Below are 13,957 nucleotides of genomic sequence, written 5' to 3' on the forward strand. Positions count from 1 at the left end.
ATTTTAAGAAAAGGTTGAGGCATCTTCTCTGCTTTTTGGACTTTTTTTTTTGAACACTAAAAAAATCTTTTTCAGAAAGAAACTCGTTTACACAATGCTTGCCAGCTTTAGTGTTTATGGGATTGTTCTGTTCTGGCTTCTTTGCCTCTGTCATTTGGCTAATGAGAGAGTACATTGGCCAAGGGCTTTATAAGTATATGCCCAAAGAGCGGGGTAGCCACATTTGGCTTTGAATCTGGGACTGTGCTGGATAGTCTGCTCTGGGAAGATGGGTTTGCCATTCCACCACTCCTGGATTCCTCAATGAAGCTGTTCAAGGTTGCCTGCTACAGAGGAACCAGTGCCTTGTCCCAGGATACTGTGGAGTACCATTCCAGATTCCATGGATCTAACATCTCTGTTCCCTCAAGCAGAATGAAACAGCAGATTTCCTGGAGTATTCTGAGAAAGAATACACATCAAAAGGAGATATAAACAGTGTACCCCCTGGGGCAAACCCAGAAGCTGCCTGGGGCTCCCCTGACTTGTTTACAGTGTTCTTGCATGTACAATGAAGCCCTTCCTGAAAAGAACACTTGTTTCTAAATACCTCGGGCTGCTATGGGTTAGGGAAGGACCAGGCCTCGAGGCAAAGGAGGCCTTCCGGTAGGAAGAGGAAGTCTCATGTTTACCCAGTCCTATTTCTCCAATGCAATATCTGACCACCCTCAAGTGGAAAGTTCCAGAGCTCTTTTAGGCCATGCTGAATGGCCAGCAGTCTACGCCAAACCACCACAAGCAGTCTTAGTATCTTCTGATCCCTTGACCTCTGCTCCCCTCCCTGGGTTATTTGGCATAGAATGATGACATGCATGGTGTTTAGGGGAGGGCGGGAGAGCGAAGGGGTTGATTCTTGGACTCCAAGAACTGTTAACTGAATTCTTATTCCATGTGGCCAGGCCCCACATAAGAAATGGCATTTGGAAACTGACTCCAAAAAGAATCAGTCCTGAACACACTGCAGAGTGAACACATGCCACACACATGCACACACCCCATCTGAAACCTCTTCTTTGAATTTATAGCAACTTTGCCAAATTAAACTGTATCACCTAGAGCTTCTTTCGGACCAAGACTTTGGCTTTGGTGGGTGTATCTTAGTGGAGTCTGGACCCTCTGTGTCCCAGCACATCAAGCTCCTCTGTTTACAATCCAGAGACAAGGCCAACTCCAAATGACAGCTATGAGACATGGTCATGGGCCTGTGGCTCTGGGGTGGTGTGGGCTTATTGCCTGAAATAGACCCTACACTTTCCCATTCTCCATCTGTATATATTTTATGCAGACGGTGTCATCCCCGAATATACTGTAGGTGAATCGTCTGGCCAAATTTATATTGCCAAACATTTTTAGCTTTTTTCTACATGCTATGAATTGAGATGACATACTCAACTTGTAAATAAGTCTTTTGTACATTAAAAAAGTAATTTTTTTCATAATTTATCTTGTCGATCTGCTTCTCCCTCGACAGTCGTTAATGAGAATCTAGGCAGTAAATTTGATGCACTTGAACAGAAATTAGGCTGGATTTTTTCATAACAGTGTCAAAACTGACTGTCCCACCTTAGCCCAGGAATGCTTAATGTGGACTCATTTACTGGCTGTTTGCTTCTTGTCACTTTGGGGTGGGGGCAGGAGGGATTGAGGTTTTTCTGGGGCTTTGGTGCCAGTGAACTGCTGTGTCCACCCCATCAGTTTGCTGTGGTTCAAGCATATCAGATCTTTCTGTGAACCCAGACACAGACTATGGGCTGTGTGCTGAGACAAATTTGAGTCGAGGGGTATATTGGTAACTTAATGCACTGAGCAAATATCTGACAAAAGCAACTTAAGGGTGGAAAGGTTTATTTTTGAAAATCCTAATGAGTTTATTGGGCTTGCTAACAGTATAGGGTGGGGGATACTTACAGAAGAGTGGGCACCACCCCATTTACAGCTGTGCTGGAAAGTCCACATTCAAATATAGATCCTGTGACTTCCTGACAGCTTCACAAATGGCGAGAGAGGTGCCTTATGGCATTCTTGGCTTATATATCCTTAGCCCCTCCCCTACATGCAGCTAAGGTAGACTGATTAGGTGGGAGGGGTAACTGACTGCCCTGGACTCCTTGACAAGCATGGGAAAGAGGTGTGGCTATAGCTTGCCAGCCTAGTGGAGGATACTCCCAGGTAACCCTCTACCCCTTCCTCTGCCTCTTACATCCTTTCTGCCAACCGCTTCTGAAAAAGTCCCTGAGCCTTGAAGGGGATGATAGGTGTGGGATGATCTTCCCATTGTGGCAAGGCACTGAACTTCCAGGTCTCTGCATCATCTGTTTTCTATGGACTGTTGGCCCATTTCAGTGGAACAGAATGGAGGCTGCCCAGCCATGCAGCTCCAGCCACCACCACCACAGGCCTGCTAAGACAGTATCCAGCCTCTGCCTTCACCAGGGGTTAACCAGATGTCCAGCACCTGGTTTTACATCTAGTGTAAAAACAAAAACAGCAAGAAGCAAGAACATCTGAACAGTGACTGCTATAATAACTTGACCTGTGGGTGTGAACACAAATGCTTGGACAGTACTTTAGCAGGTGCATCACATCCACATAACAAAACAATTGCAGTGGCTTCCCCACTGGGGCTTGTGTTCTCCCCTGCCACAGGGGGTTGGCCTGGTCTACAGTACCAGATGTGTGTTCGCATCTAGTATAAAAACACACACAGCAAGAAGCAAGAATATCTAAACAGTGGCTGCTATAATAACCTGTGGGTGTGAACACAAATGCTTGGACAGTACTTTAGCAGGTGCATCACATCCACATAACAAAACAATTGCAGTGGCTTCCCCACTGGGGCTTGTGTTCTCCCCTGCCACAGGGGGTTGGCCTGGTCTACAGTACCAGATGTGTGTTCTACCCCTAGGAGCGGGCATTATATCCAATGGAAAATTTACTGGTTGTATATACATTAGATGCTCCACTATTGCACCAGCAGGAACATCTTGTTTGGATTGTTGATAGTGCATCATGCAGCGTTCATTGCTGAGGAGAATTATAGGGGACTATTCTCCCCCAGTCATCAGCATATTGACTTTTGACACAATGAAAGCCACCCACTGCTTTTACTTTTGTTCTGTGACTTTTTATATTATTACCATACTGGGTCACATAGGCCATTTTCATACAAGTATATAATGGACTTTGTGCTTATCCCCCGTACTCTGCTAATAATGGCTTTCATTATGGCAGTTTCATACACATGAAACTCCTCTCCATCCCTCCTCCCTATCTCTTCTCCCCATCCCTCCTCTCTTCTCTCTCCTCCTCTAAAATAGTCTCCCTTCTGCTGTCGTGTGTGTGTGTGTGTGTGTGTGTGTGTGTGTGTGATGCTAGATCGAGATTCCACAGGAGAGAAAATGTGATCTGCTGTCTCTGCCCCGTTACCCCCTCTTGCTCCCCCCTTCACGCTCCTCCCCCATGTCCCCAACATAGCCCCCTTATGTTGAACACATATTTAAATCTCGATTCCGCATATGAGAGGAAATGCTTGCTATTGGTCATTCAGAGCCTAGCTTAGTTTGCTTCACATGATGAGGTCCAGAACCATCTATTTTCTGCAAACATTTTCATTCTTTATGGCTGTCTAGAACTCTACCATGTCTATGTGTGAAACTTTCTATACCCTGGGTAATGGACACCTAGGCTACTCCACATCTTGACTGCTGGGCATGGCTCTCCCTGCTGGTGGTTCTTATTCTTATCCTGGTCTTCTAGGGCGGCTCCTCCGGAAAAGGCACCACACTCAAAGGCCGGTCCGATGCCGACCTGGTTGTCTTCCTGAATAATCTCACCAGTTTTGAGGAGCAGTTAACACGCCGGGGAGAGTTCATTGCGGAAATCAAGAGACAGCTGCAAGCCTGTGAGAAGGAAAAGAGGTTTCGTGTGAAGTTTGAGGTCCAGAGTTCATGGTGGACAAACCCTCGGGTACTCAGTTTCAAGCTGAGCTCCCCCCAGTTCCAGCAGGAGGTGGAGTTTGATGTCTTGCCAGCCTATGATGCCCTGGGTGAGTGAGCTAGCCAGAACCTCAGCCTGGCCAGCACAGACCTCCCTGTTTTCTTCTATTTCTCTTTTGTGTGGGGGAGTGTATGTGTAAGGGGTTTACTTGTGTGCAGACACCTGGGCAGGTGTTTGCCAGAGGCCAGCTCACCTGCATGGGCTGGTAGGTGCAGCTGCAAAGGAAAACAGGCCATCACACCAGAAACTGGTCTTCCTACCCAGAAGTGAAGGTTAAGGAGCTTTGAAGAGTGCTTCCTGGAGTCCTGAGGGGAAGGACCACTTCCATATCCCCACCTCAGGGAAGGTGGCTAGCAAGTCACCTTCTTCAAAGCTCAGCCCTCCAGTGTGTATAGAGTCCTGCCCTGCAGGCCAGGCCTTCACTTGAGTTCCCCACACTCATGGACAGATTTGCCATGGGGTAGAGAGAGACCTGGCTACCGGACTGCTGTGGGACAGCCCTAAAGCCCCCACACTCACTCCCTCATCCCTCTCACCTCCATCCCCACCTCTAAGCCCTCTCTCACATCCTTTCTGACTTCCTGAGGATTGGTTTCAATGGCCCTTCACCCATGGGAACTGTTAAGAACAAACATCTACTCATTCCAGGTAGAGAACCAATGACAGACCAAAGTAAGGATACCACCAATGTCCAACTTAGTGAGCCAATGAGTTTTATTGGGGTTACTTACAGGAGTATAGGTGAAGGGTTACTTAAGAAATTCTATTCTTATAACTAGCTGCATTCTTATATAATCTTTTTTTAAACTTAGACTATTTTGAAATTTTCTTTGTTTACTTATAAGGTAGAGATCTTAACATGTAACCCTGGGATGCTCAGTGATGTTTTATTGCTCTGTGGTGTTTTCACTACCCTGAAATGTTTATCACCCTGTAATTAATGCCTTGAAGCTCTGTGAAGGTCAGCTCACTATGTCTGACTGTGGAAAAGGATGTAAAACTAAAAGAATGGAAGGCTCACCAAGTGGTTTAATGAGGCGCCAGGTCCAATCAGTCTAGGAAAAGTATAGATCAAATGTGACACATACCTAACCTTCTGCCAGTGGGATTTGCTTGTGAAAGTGTACTGGCCCTTTGACCGATTCTTGGTCAAGTTAGCCTGGCCTAGCTATAGATCAAAAGGTGGTAGACGTCCCACCGTGGTTGGAATATCTATTTTGTAAGCTATGATGACTGGGTGAACTCAGGAAGGAATTTTTTCCTGAGATAACATGGTCCATCATGAAAAGAGTCATAGGGCCCAGGTGCCAGCCATAAAATGATGACATAAAAAGGCCCCATCTGTGTCCGGTGTGGTGGTACACGCCTTTAATCCCAGCACTCGGGAGGCAGAGTCAGGCAGATCTCTGTGAGTTCAAGGCCAGCCTGGTCTACATAGTGAGTTCCAGGCCAGGTGGGGCTACAAGGAGACCCTATCTCAAAGAGACCAAAAAACTAAATTTTAAAAAATTTTAAAAGGCAGAGAGCATTAGAGGAAGATGCCCAACATCCTTCTGGCCTCTGAATGTTCACCTATGGGTACTTGCACCTGCACACATTTCCACACGCACAAATAGAAGATGAACAGGACCCCCCCCCTCCAAAAAAATGGAGCAAAAAAAAAAAAGGCCCCATCTGTATTTCTGTTCAGGGCCTAGAAAATCTTAAAACCTTTGTTGTTAATTCTGAGACCACATGCATGTGAAAAGAATAAATGAGCTCTGACTCTCTTCAGTGAATGCTTGATCACTTAGCTGTTCAAAGAATTTTTCCATAACAAAATGACTCAAAGACAGCTTCATTGGGCGCTAGAGAGACGGTTCAGTGGCTCAGAGCACTGGCTGCTCTTGCAGATGACCCAAGTTTGGTTCCCAGCATCCCACATGGTGGCTAACAACCATCAGTAACTCCAGTTCCAGGGATCTGACGCCGTCTTCTGACCTCTGTGGGCATTGTATGACATGGGTGCACTTACATACATGCAGGCAATATACTCACACACATAAAATAAAAATAGTAAAATATTTTTTTAAAAAGACAGCTGCATCATCAAAGCCCACCCCAGCATGGGTGACAACTCACAAAAGCAGGCAACCTGGAGCACACTGCACAATCTTCAGGCAGCTCAGCCTGTTGGAGACTGTCTTTCCTGGGCAGCTCCACTACTCTCTGCTTGTGTTTCAGGCAGCTATGCTTCTTCCAGGTGTCTTGGCTGATTTGAGAACATCTCTCAGCAGTTCTTAGGGCTTATAGGTATTCTTGTAAAGGAAGGGTCCTAGTGAACCTGGTCAAGGTCAAGGACTTCCTGAAGCTATTGTTTACTTCCTGAGCTTAATGAGCAGGAGGGAATACTTTACCTGCCTTTAGAAAGGTCCTGATGTTTACCCAGCTTCCTTCCCAGATGGAAGGCTTTATCTAAGAGGAAATTCCTACACTATAGAGAATCCATCCTGAGCCCACCATGACATCACCAGTTGCCGAGCATCAAAAAGACTCCTGCCCCTGGAGTGTAGAGACGCAAGTTCAAGTTCCTCTGTCCCTCTTTGCCTGTGTGACACAGCCCACTTGAGTGTCCCAATGGTCAGATGGGGATGGGAGGAGGAAAGACAGGCTGGTTCACAAGCATGAGGACCCGAGTTCCAGAACCTATGTAAAAGCAGGGCATGGCCATATATGGGCCTCATCACTGGAGCAGGGGAGGCAGAGAAAGAAAGATCCCTGATGCCTACTAACAGCCAGCCTAGCTCTAGGCTCAAGGAGAGACCCTGCCTCGATGGAACAAAGTGGAGAATGATAAAGGATGACACCAAACATCCTCCCTCTGGCCTCCCAACATGCATGTACTGCCAACAACATAGACCACATACAACATACACATATACCATATACAAAAATAGAAAAGACACTGTAAACAATGAGATATGTGCCATTTGAAAGCAGCAGACTCCGCCACGGTAAACTTCAGATGAGCAGGCATATTGGCAGATGACAAGCACAGTACAGAAAATACCTAGACATGGGAACATGGAAATTTGGTATCAGATAATCCTGCTGCCAATCTTTTTTTTGTTTTTTAATTTTATTTATTATTTTTATGTGTATGTGTGTATTGCCTACATGTAGGTAAATACACCCATGTCATGCAATGCCCACTGACGTCAGAAGAGGCTGTTGGATCCCCTGGGACTGGAGTTATGGGCAGTCGTTAGCTGCCATGTGGGTGCTGGGATTTGAACCTGGGTCTTCCGCAAGAACAAGGTCTTCCATGCTTTATTCTGAGTGATTTCTTCTCTCCCACTTTCCAACTAACCACTTTACTCTTTAGCTATGTCTAGTCTATCTGTTCAGTTGTCATTCTTTCTCTTAACCGCTGAGCCATCTCGCCAGCCCCCCTGCTGCCAATCTCTTGAACAATTGCCAGTGCTGTGGTTTGTTCCCTCAGACCTGTGAGTAAGGTATGGAGCTGGAATGACATGATCTCTGGGGACAGGAACTGTTCAGCTCCGCTGTCATTCACAGGGCCTCCAGTACGTATGTAATCCTGAGGTATGCTGTGGCCCATAGCTGTGGTCCAGACTCGGGCCTGTTCCCTGAACCCACAGCCAGTGAGCTTGTCTCCCCAAGGGACCAAAAGAACCTCAGAGAAGGGCTGACATCTTAAAATTAATGAACCCATCTTAACAGGTCATGTCCACAAATACAGCAGGCCTGACCCCCAAGTCTACACCCGCCTCATCCAGGAGTGCACCAAACTGGGAAAGGAAGGGGAGTTCTCCACCTGCTTCACTGAGCTCCAGCGCAACTTCCTGAAGCAGCGGCCAGCCAAGCTGAAGAGTCTCATCCGCCTTGTCAAGCACTGGTACCAAATGGTATGGCGCCTCTACCAGCCACTGTGGGTTCCCTTTGCACAGGGAGCAGAGATGTTGGCGGGGAAGAGTGAGGAAAGAAGAGAAGGGAGGAGAAGCAGATGTAGGGAAGGGGGGATGAGAGGGAATGAGAGAGAAGCAAGGGTGAAGGGATGGCAAGGGAGGGTGATGCTGGAGGAAGGAGAAAGCAGGGAGGGGAGGAAGAAGGTCTTCCATGCTTTGTTCTGAATGATTTCCTCTCTCCCACTTTCTAACTGACCACTTTACTCTTTAGCTGTGTCTAATCCATCTGTTCACTTGTCATTTTTTTCTCTTGGATTTCCATTTCGTTCTTTTGCAGATCTTCCACGTCACTCTCTGTAACTTCTGATTGCTGCCATTAAAAGCTATTGTTTCTTTAAACACACTATTCTTAGTTATTTTCTAGATATTTTCTGTGTGATATGTGTGTGTAGTATAAGTATGTATACCTTTCATGGGAGCACATGCATGTGCTCACATTGTCTGCATGTGTATGTGGAGGCCAGAGGTCAATGTCAGGAGCCTTCCTTAATCACACCCCTCCTTGGGTATTGAGCCAGGGTCTCACATTTGAACCAAGAGTTTCCTGATTCAGCTGGTCTGGCTATTCAACTTGCTGTGGGGTCATCTGATTCCATCTTCTGAAACTGGAGTTACAGGTGGACTTCCACACCCACCTGGCATTTATATGTGTGTTAGGGATGCGAACTCCTGTCTCAGTCTGCTCAGTAAGCACTTTACCCACTGAGCCACGTCCCTAGTCTTTCCTAGTTTTTTTTTTTTTTTAATACTATAGTTTCATTTTCTCTTTTATTCATTAGTTATTTTTAAATTTTTATTTATTATTTTATTTTATGTTTATTATGTATTGCCTGCATGTAGGTAGGTGTGTCAGTGTTATGCAGTGCCCTTGAAGGTTAAAGAAGGTATCAGATCCCGTGAAACTGGAGTTACAGACAGTTGTTAGCTGCCATGTCGGCGCTGGGAATCAAACTCGGGTCCTCTGCAAGAGCAGTCAGTGCTCTTAACCATTGAGCCTTCTCTCCAGCCCTTCTTTCTACTTATTTCAAAGCCTGAGCTCAGTCCTTCAATGTTAAAAGTTCATTACTGGCCCTACCCCTAGGCTATCAGTCATGGTGTCTTCTTGATTCCTTATCTGCCTGGTTCTCTATGTGCTGGTCACTGAAAATTATGTGTGAAAAGGAGAATGAGGCTCTGCAAGTTCATGTTCCAAAAGGAAATCAGGGTAGAGGCAGGTTTCATACCACATCGGTAAAAAGCACAGCCTGGAATCAGCCAGGGCTCAGCACACTGGCTTTGTAAGGATTGGACAATGAGTGTTTCAGACTCTGTGAACCACACAGTCTCCATCACAACCGCTCAGCTCTTGGGTCCAGTATGGAGGCATCCACAGACAGTATCTAAAGGAATGGGCGTGGCTGTGTGTCAATGAGACTTTATTCACTAAATCAGGTGGCAGGCTGGATTTAGTCATGAGAAATGGACTTTCCATAAATGCTGGATTACCCCATTTTCTGACTGTCTGTCCTCCTCTTAGTGTAAGGAGAAGCTTGGGAGCCCGCTGCCCCCACAGTATGCCCTGGAGCTGCTCACAGTCTATGCATGGGAACGTGGGTGTGGAGCCCATGAGTTCAACACAGCCCAGGGGTTTCTAACTGTCTTGGAACTAGTCATGAACTACTGGCAGCTTCGCATCTACTGGACTGAGTATTATGATTTTGAAAATGAGAATATTTCCAACTACCTGCATTCACAGCTCACAAAAGTCAGGTATCTGTCCCTGTGTGGCTCATCTCCAGGCAGAGAGGGCCTGGCTGGGGTTCCATGGAAAGGGGAGGTGGGAGGCCATGTTAACTGAGCATCTCCTGTCCTGTCCCCTCCCTGGGCACTGATCTGCTGTCACCTGATCCACACAAGGACCTCCAAGCCTGGAAGGCAGAGCTGGGCTCCCCTTGCCACAGAAGATTGAATCAAGGCTCTGAGCTGGTCCAAACCTGAACAGAACCTGAGGGGAGTGGGCAGGACAGTGACTGAGGTAGCCCAGCAGGAACAATAGCAAGGGCTCTGAGGCACTGGAAGCGGCTGCTACACTCATGGACAGTAGACGACACGAGGGCAAGCATCTTTGCTGTGCTATGTCCGGCTCTCACCCCATCATTTGAGACCACAGGGTCAACTCTCCTCATCTCACAGATCAGAGAGGCCAAGACCTGCCAAGGACACATAGCTAGCAAAGGGCAGAGGATTGTGATCCAAGCCTGCCAGGTCATGGGCAAGGCTCTCTGCACACTGTGGGAAGGGGCCTGAGGCCATGCCAGGGGCAGGGGTGACCTGCTGGGCTGCTCCCCTGCCCCAGGCTGCTGTCAGAAGAAGGCAGGTGCTTGGACACTGCCCAGGTCCTCACTGTCCCTCTCTGATCCTTACTGTGCAGGCCTGTGGTCCTGGACCCCGCTGACCCTACAGGAAACGTAGCTGGTGGGAACTCAAAGGGCTGGCAGCGGCTGGCAGGAGAGGCTAAGGCCTGGCTGCAGTACCCATGCTTTAAGAAATGGGATGGGTCCGTAATCGGCTCCTGGGATGTACCGGTGAGACCTTCTGCTTTCTCCCTGTCATCATCCCCCTCTCCTTGGGACAGCTTTGGACACTCTCCATCCAGCTGGGCAGTGTTCTCACAGAGAAGCTGTGTTTTGCTAAAGGCGCCCACACCTGCCCACACTCAGGGAGTCTGCGCCTCACCTTCATAGTCATTTACAGTCAGAGACTTTCCTGTCACTGCAGAGTTCATGCCACTCAGAGTCCTACCGAATAGCAGCCTCTGCTCACTGACTCCCCGTGGGCCCAGACTCCATTCAAAGGCCTTTAGTATACATGACCTTCCTACATCCTGACAACTGCTCCCCAAGAAATGGTCAGTAACACCCCACTTGTAGATGAGAAATGGAGGCTTAAGGGATGAGCAGATGGCTAGGATGTCTGCAAGTAAGTATATAAAGCTGAGCCTATCTATGGCTAGGATGTTTGTGCAAGTAAGTATATAGAGCTGAGTGTATCTTTGGAACCCAAGTAAGGAAGCCAGGCATGGAGATGTGGATCTGGAGTCAGTGCTGGGGTGCCACACAGGAGGATCCCTGCGGCTTGCTGTTAGGCCAGCCCAACCTACTTGGTGAGGCCAGGCCAGTGGCTTTTCTGAATATAACAAGTGGACAGAGGAATGGCAGCCAACGTTGACGTATGGCTTCTACAACTAAGTGCAACAAACCTGACACAGAAAAGAGGAAGCTCAGAGAATCAAAGCCACTTGATCAGGGATGCACAGCCAGGGAATGTCGGGGCTGCGATTCAGGCTTGGTGGACACCAAAGCCAGTGTTCACTGTCTCCCATGAAGCGGCCTGTCTTTCCTCATCCTGTCACCATCTGACCCATGGGACACTCAAGGTGGGCTGCCTCACACAACCAAAGAGGGGCAGGTGGGTTTAAACATGGGTCTTTCCACTCCACTGGCAGGGGTCTTTTTGATGCATGGTTGACAACCAATGATGTCATGGTTGGGCTCAGGATGGAGACCCCAGGGGTAAAGGAACCAAGTATTGGGAGGTCAGGAAGGACCTGTGAGAGGACATGGTGGGAGGGTGAGAGGGATGAGGAAGCTGGGGCTGCAGGGGCCTTTAGGGCTGTTCCATGGCAGACTGGTGGCCAGGCCTCTCTCTCCCTCTTGACAGATCTGTCACTCAGTGGGAGCGCCTTAGGTGGGAGCCTGGCCTGTAGGGGAGGGCACTATGCACCCTGGAGGGACTGAGCTCTCAAGGTGGTCTTCTGACCACCTTCCCAGCAGTGGGGATGTGGGACTGGCCCTTTTTCCCAGGAATCCAGATGTCCAGTCATGGTAGCCACCCTCAGAGCTCTTTTACTTTCCCTTCTGGGCAGAAAAGATCAGCTCCCAGTGTAATTATGTGTTTTCCTTTGCAGCCCGAGGTCGATGTGCCACACCTGCAGGTTAGTATTTTTTGGTTTTCACTCTTTTTGTTTCTGTTGGTTTTATTCCAGCTTCTTCTATGAAGCCCAGACTGGTCTGGATCTCACTTCCCTCTTCCCTTAACCTCCCAAGTGCTGGGATAATAGGATGTAGACCTGGTGTTTTCATCTGTGCCTGGGGTTTCCTCCTTCCTCAACTCTCCTCAGGGGGAAGACAACTGGACCTGCACTATCCTGTGAGCCCAACAGCACCTGCCAGAAAAATTCTGGAATCAGGGGGATGCTCGCTTGCAGGCATGGCCTTCACATAAAGAGGAACGATGACATGACTACATGGTCTTTCCAATGATTGAGTGTCCAACCTGGCATCACACCCCTCCCTCCCACACTTCCATTCTGCCTTATCACATATCATTCCCCACAGCCTCATCCACTTTATCCTCTGAAGTGTTCTCTGAGAGAGACAAGAGAGATTTAGACAGAAATTGGGAATTCGACCTGGACTCTCCTCTGTGTACCTGTTGGGACAGTTGTGTTCAATTTTAGATCATTGACAATAAATAATAGCAAACGCCATGGACAATGTGTGTCAAGTTGGAGAGATAGGTCCGAGAGGTACAGGTGCCTGTGCATGTATGTGTGTGTGTGTGTGTGTGTGTGTGTGTCTGTCACGATGTGCAGTGGCCACACATGATCTTCTTGTGTGGAACTTTGAGAGCATTCTGCCATAAGCAGCACTGCAGTCACTGAGCACTTAATGAATGAGCCCCATGGTTTCAGGATTGGGCTTCTATGACAACAGGGCCATGAAGAATCTTCTTTCATTCAAAGAGACTATAATTTCCATAGCAAGTGACAAGGGTCCATCCAGAGCCCTAGAGGTCTGTGTCACATTGGGGAAATGGGGCATCTCACCCCTCACTTGACACTTTCATACCCTGGTGTCTGCCTGCCAAGGCCTATGAGGTGGGGTTATGCTCAGTACAGACTGGACCTACCCAAGAACCTGTTGGCTGTAGGAGTTCTTAATTCCTGCTCTTTCCTCTCTCTGTAGACACCATGTTGTTTCTGGCTTGCCACCCATCACAGCAAGGGAAGTGGCAGGGCCTGATGACAGTCACTTTGGGGTCTGTGCCCTGTCATCCACTTTCATCTCCTGCCCAGCAGTCTTCCAAGGAGTCAGGCACTCCCTTCTCTCCAGTTCATATCCACCAAATAAGTGGTATCTGTTTCGGGGAAAACATTACTCTGTACACCATGGTGCCACAGGGATCTGTTCCCCGGTGTGGAACAAATTCATTCAGGGGGTTCTGCTCTGAAACTCACTTTAGATAAAAAATTAGGCAAGGGACCTTGTATCACAGGAGCTCCCCTTGAGTCATCCTTCCTTGACTTCCTCTAATGGCCTGTGGTGGGTGGTTTTCGTTGTCAGCTTGGCTAGCTTTAGAACCCCTTGGAAACATGGCTGTGTCTATGAGGGCATCTCCAGAAATGTCTGTTGACTGCTTCCTTTGCTGGGCAAAGCTTTTTAGCTTGGTCTTGTCCCAACTGCCCATTTGTGGATTTTTGTCTGGCCTCACATGAGTTAACTGATTTTTGACAAGATCAAATATAAAAATGGTTAGCTATTGACAAGACTACCAAGAACACATATGGGGATTGGAAAGTCTCTTCAACAAAATGAATTGGGAAAACTGGATGACTGCATGCAAAAGAATGAAATCACATCCTTACCTCACACCATATACAAAAACCAACAGAAATGGAATCATGGCTCAGGCATTAAAAAACCAAAAACAAAACAAAAAAACTGGAAGGAAAGGAGGAAAGCATGACATGGTCTTAGCAGTGTTTCCATAGCTACGACATCTGATATCAAAAGCACAGACTACTCCAAATATTGCTTTTGTTCCTCTCCTTCCCCCAGGGTGGAGGTGAACCCAGACTTCCCGCATGCTGAGTAAGTGTTCTACAACTGAGCTACAACCCCAGCCCTTCACTG

General features: G+C 47.7%; 1 protein-coding gene across 1 annotated transcript in view; it reads left to right on the top strand.

Annotated features, from left to right (window-relative positions):
• The window catches only part of LOC103745552 (2'-5'-oligoadenylate synthase 1A), a 17,218-nt gene extending 4,683 nt beyond the window's left edge, over window positions 1–12,535 (top strand). The window contains exons 2-7 of the mRNA XM_008847496.3: window positions 3,796–4,084; window positions 7,759–7,943; window positions 9,520–9,752; window positions 10,414–10,567; window positions 11,950–11,976; window positions 12,163–12,535. Coding sequence (XP_008845718.1) covers window positions 3,796–4,084; window positions 7,759–7,943; window positions 9,520–9,752; window positions 10,414–10,567; window positions 11,950–11,976; window positions 12,163–12,195 — 921 coding nt within the window. The 3' untranslated portion in view covers window positions 12,196–12,535. The remainder of the gene's footprint in view (window positions 1–3,795; window positions 4,085–7,758; window positions 7,944–9,519; window positions 9,753–10,413; window positions 10,568–11,949; window positions 11,977–12,162) is intronic.
• Window positions 12,536–13,957: the final 1,422 nt, after the last annotated feature.

This window comes from Nannospalax galili, unplaced genomic scaffold, assembly GCF_000622305.1.
Source record: "Nannospalax galili isolate Female #2095 unplaced genomic scaffold, S.galili_v1.0 scaffold120, whole genome shotgun sequence".
Lineage (NCBI taxonomy): Eukaryota > Metazoa > Chordata > Mammalia > Rodentia > Spalacidae > Nannospalax > Nannospalax galili.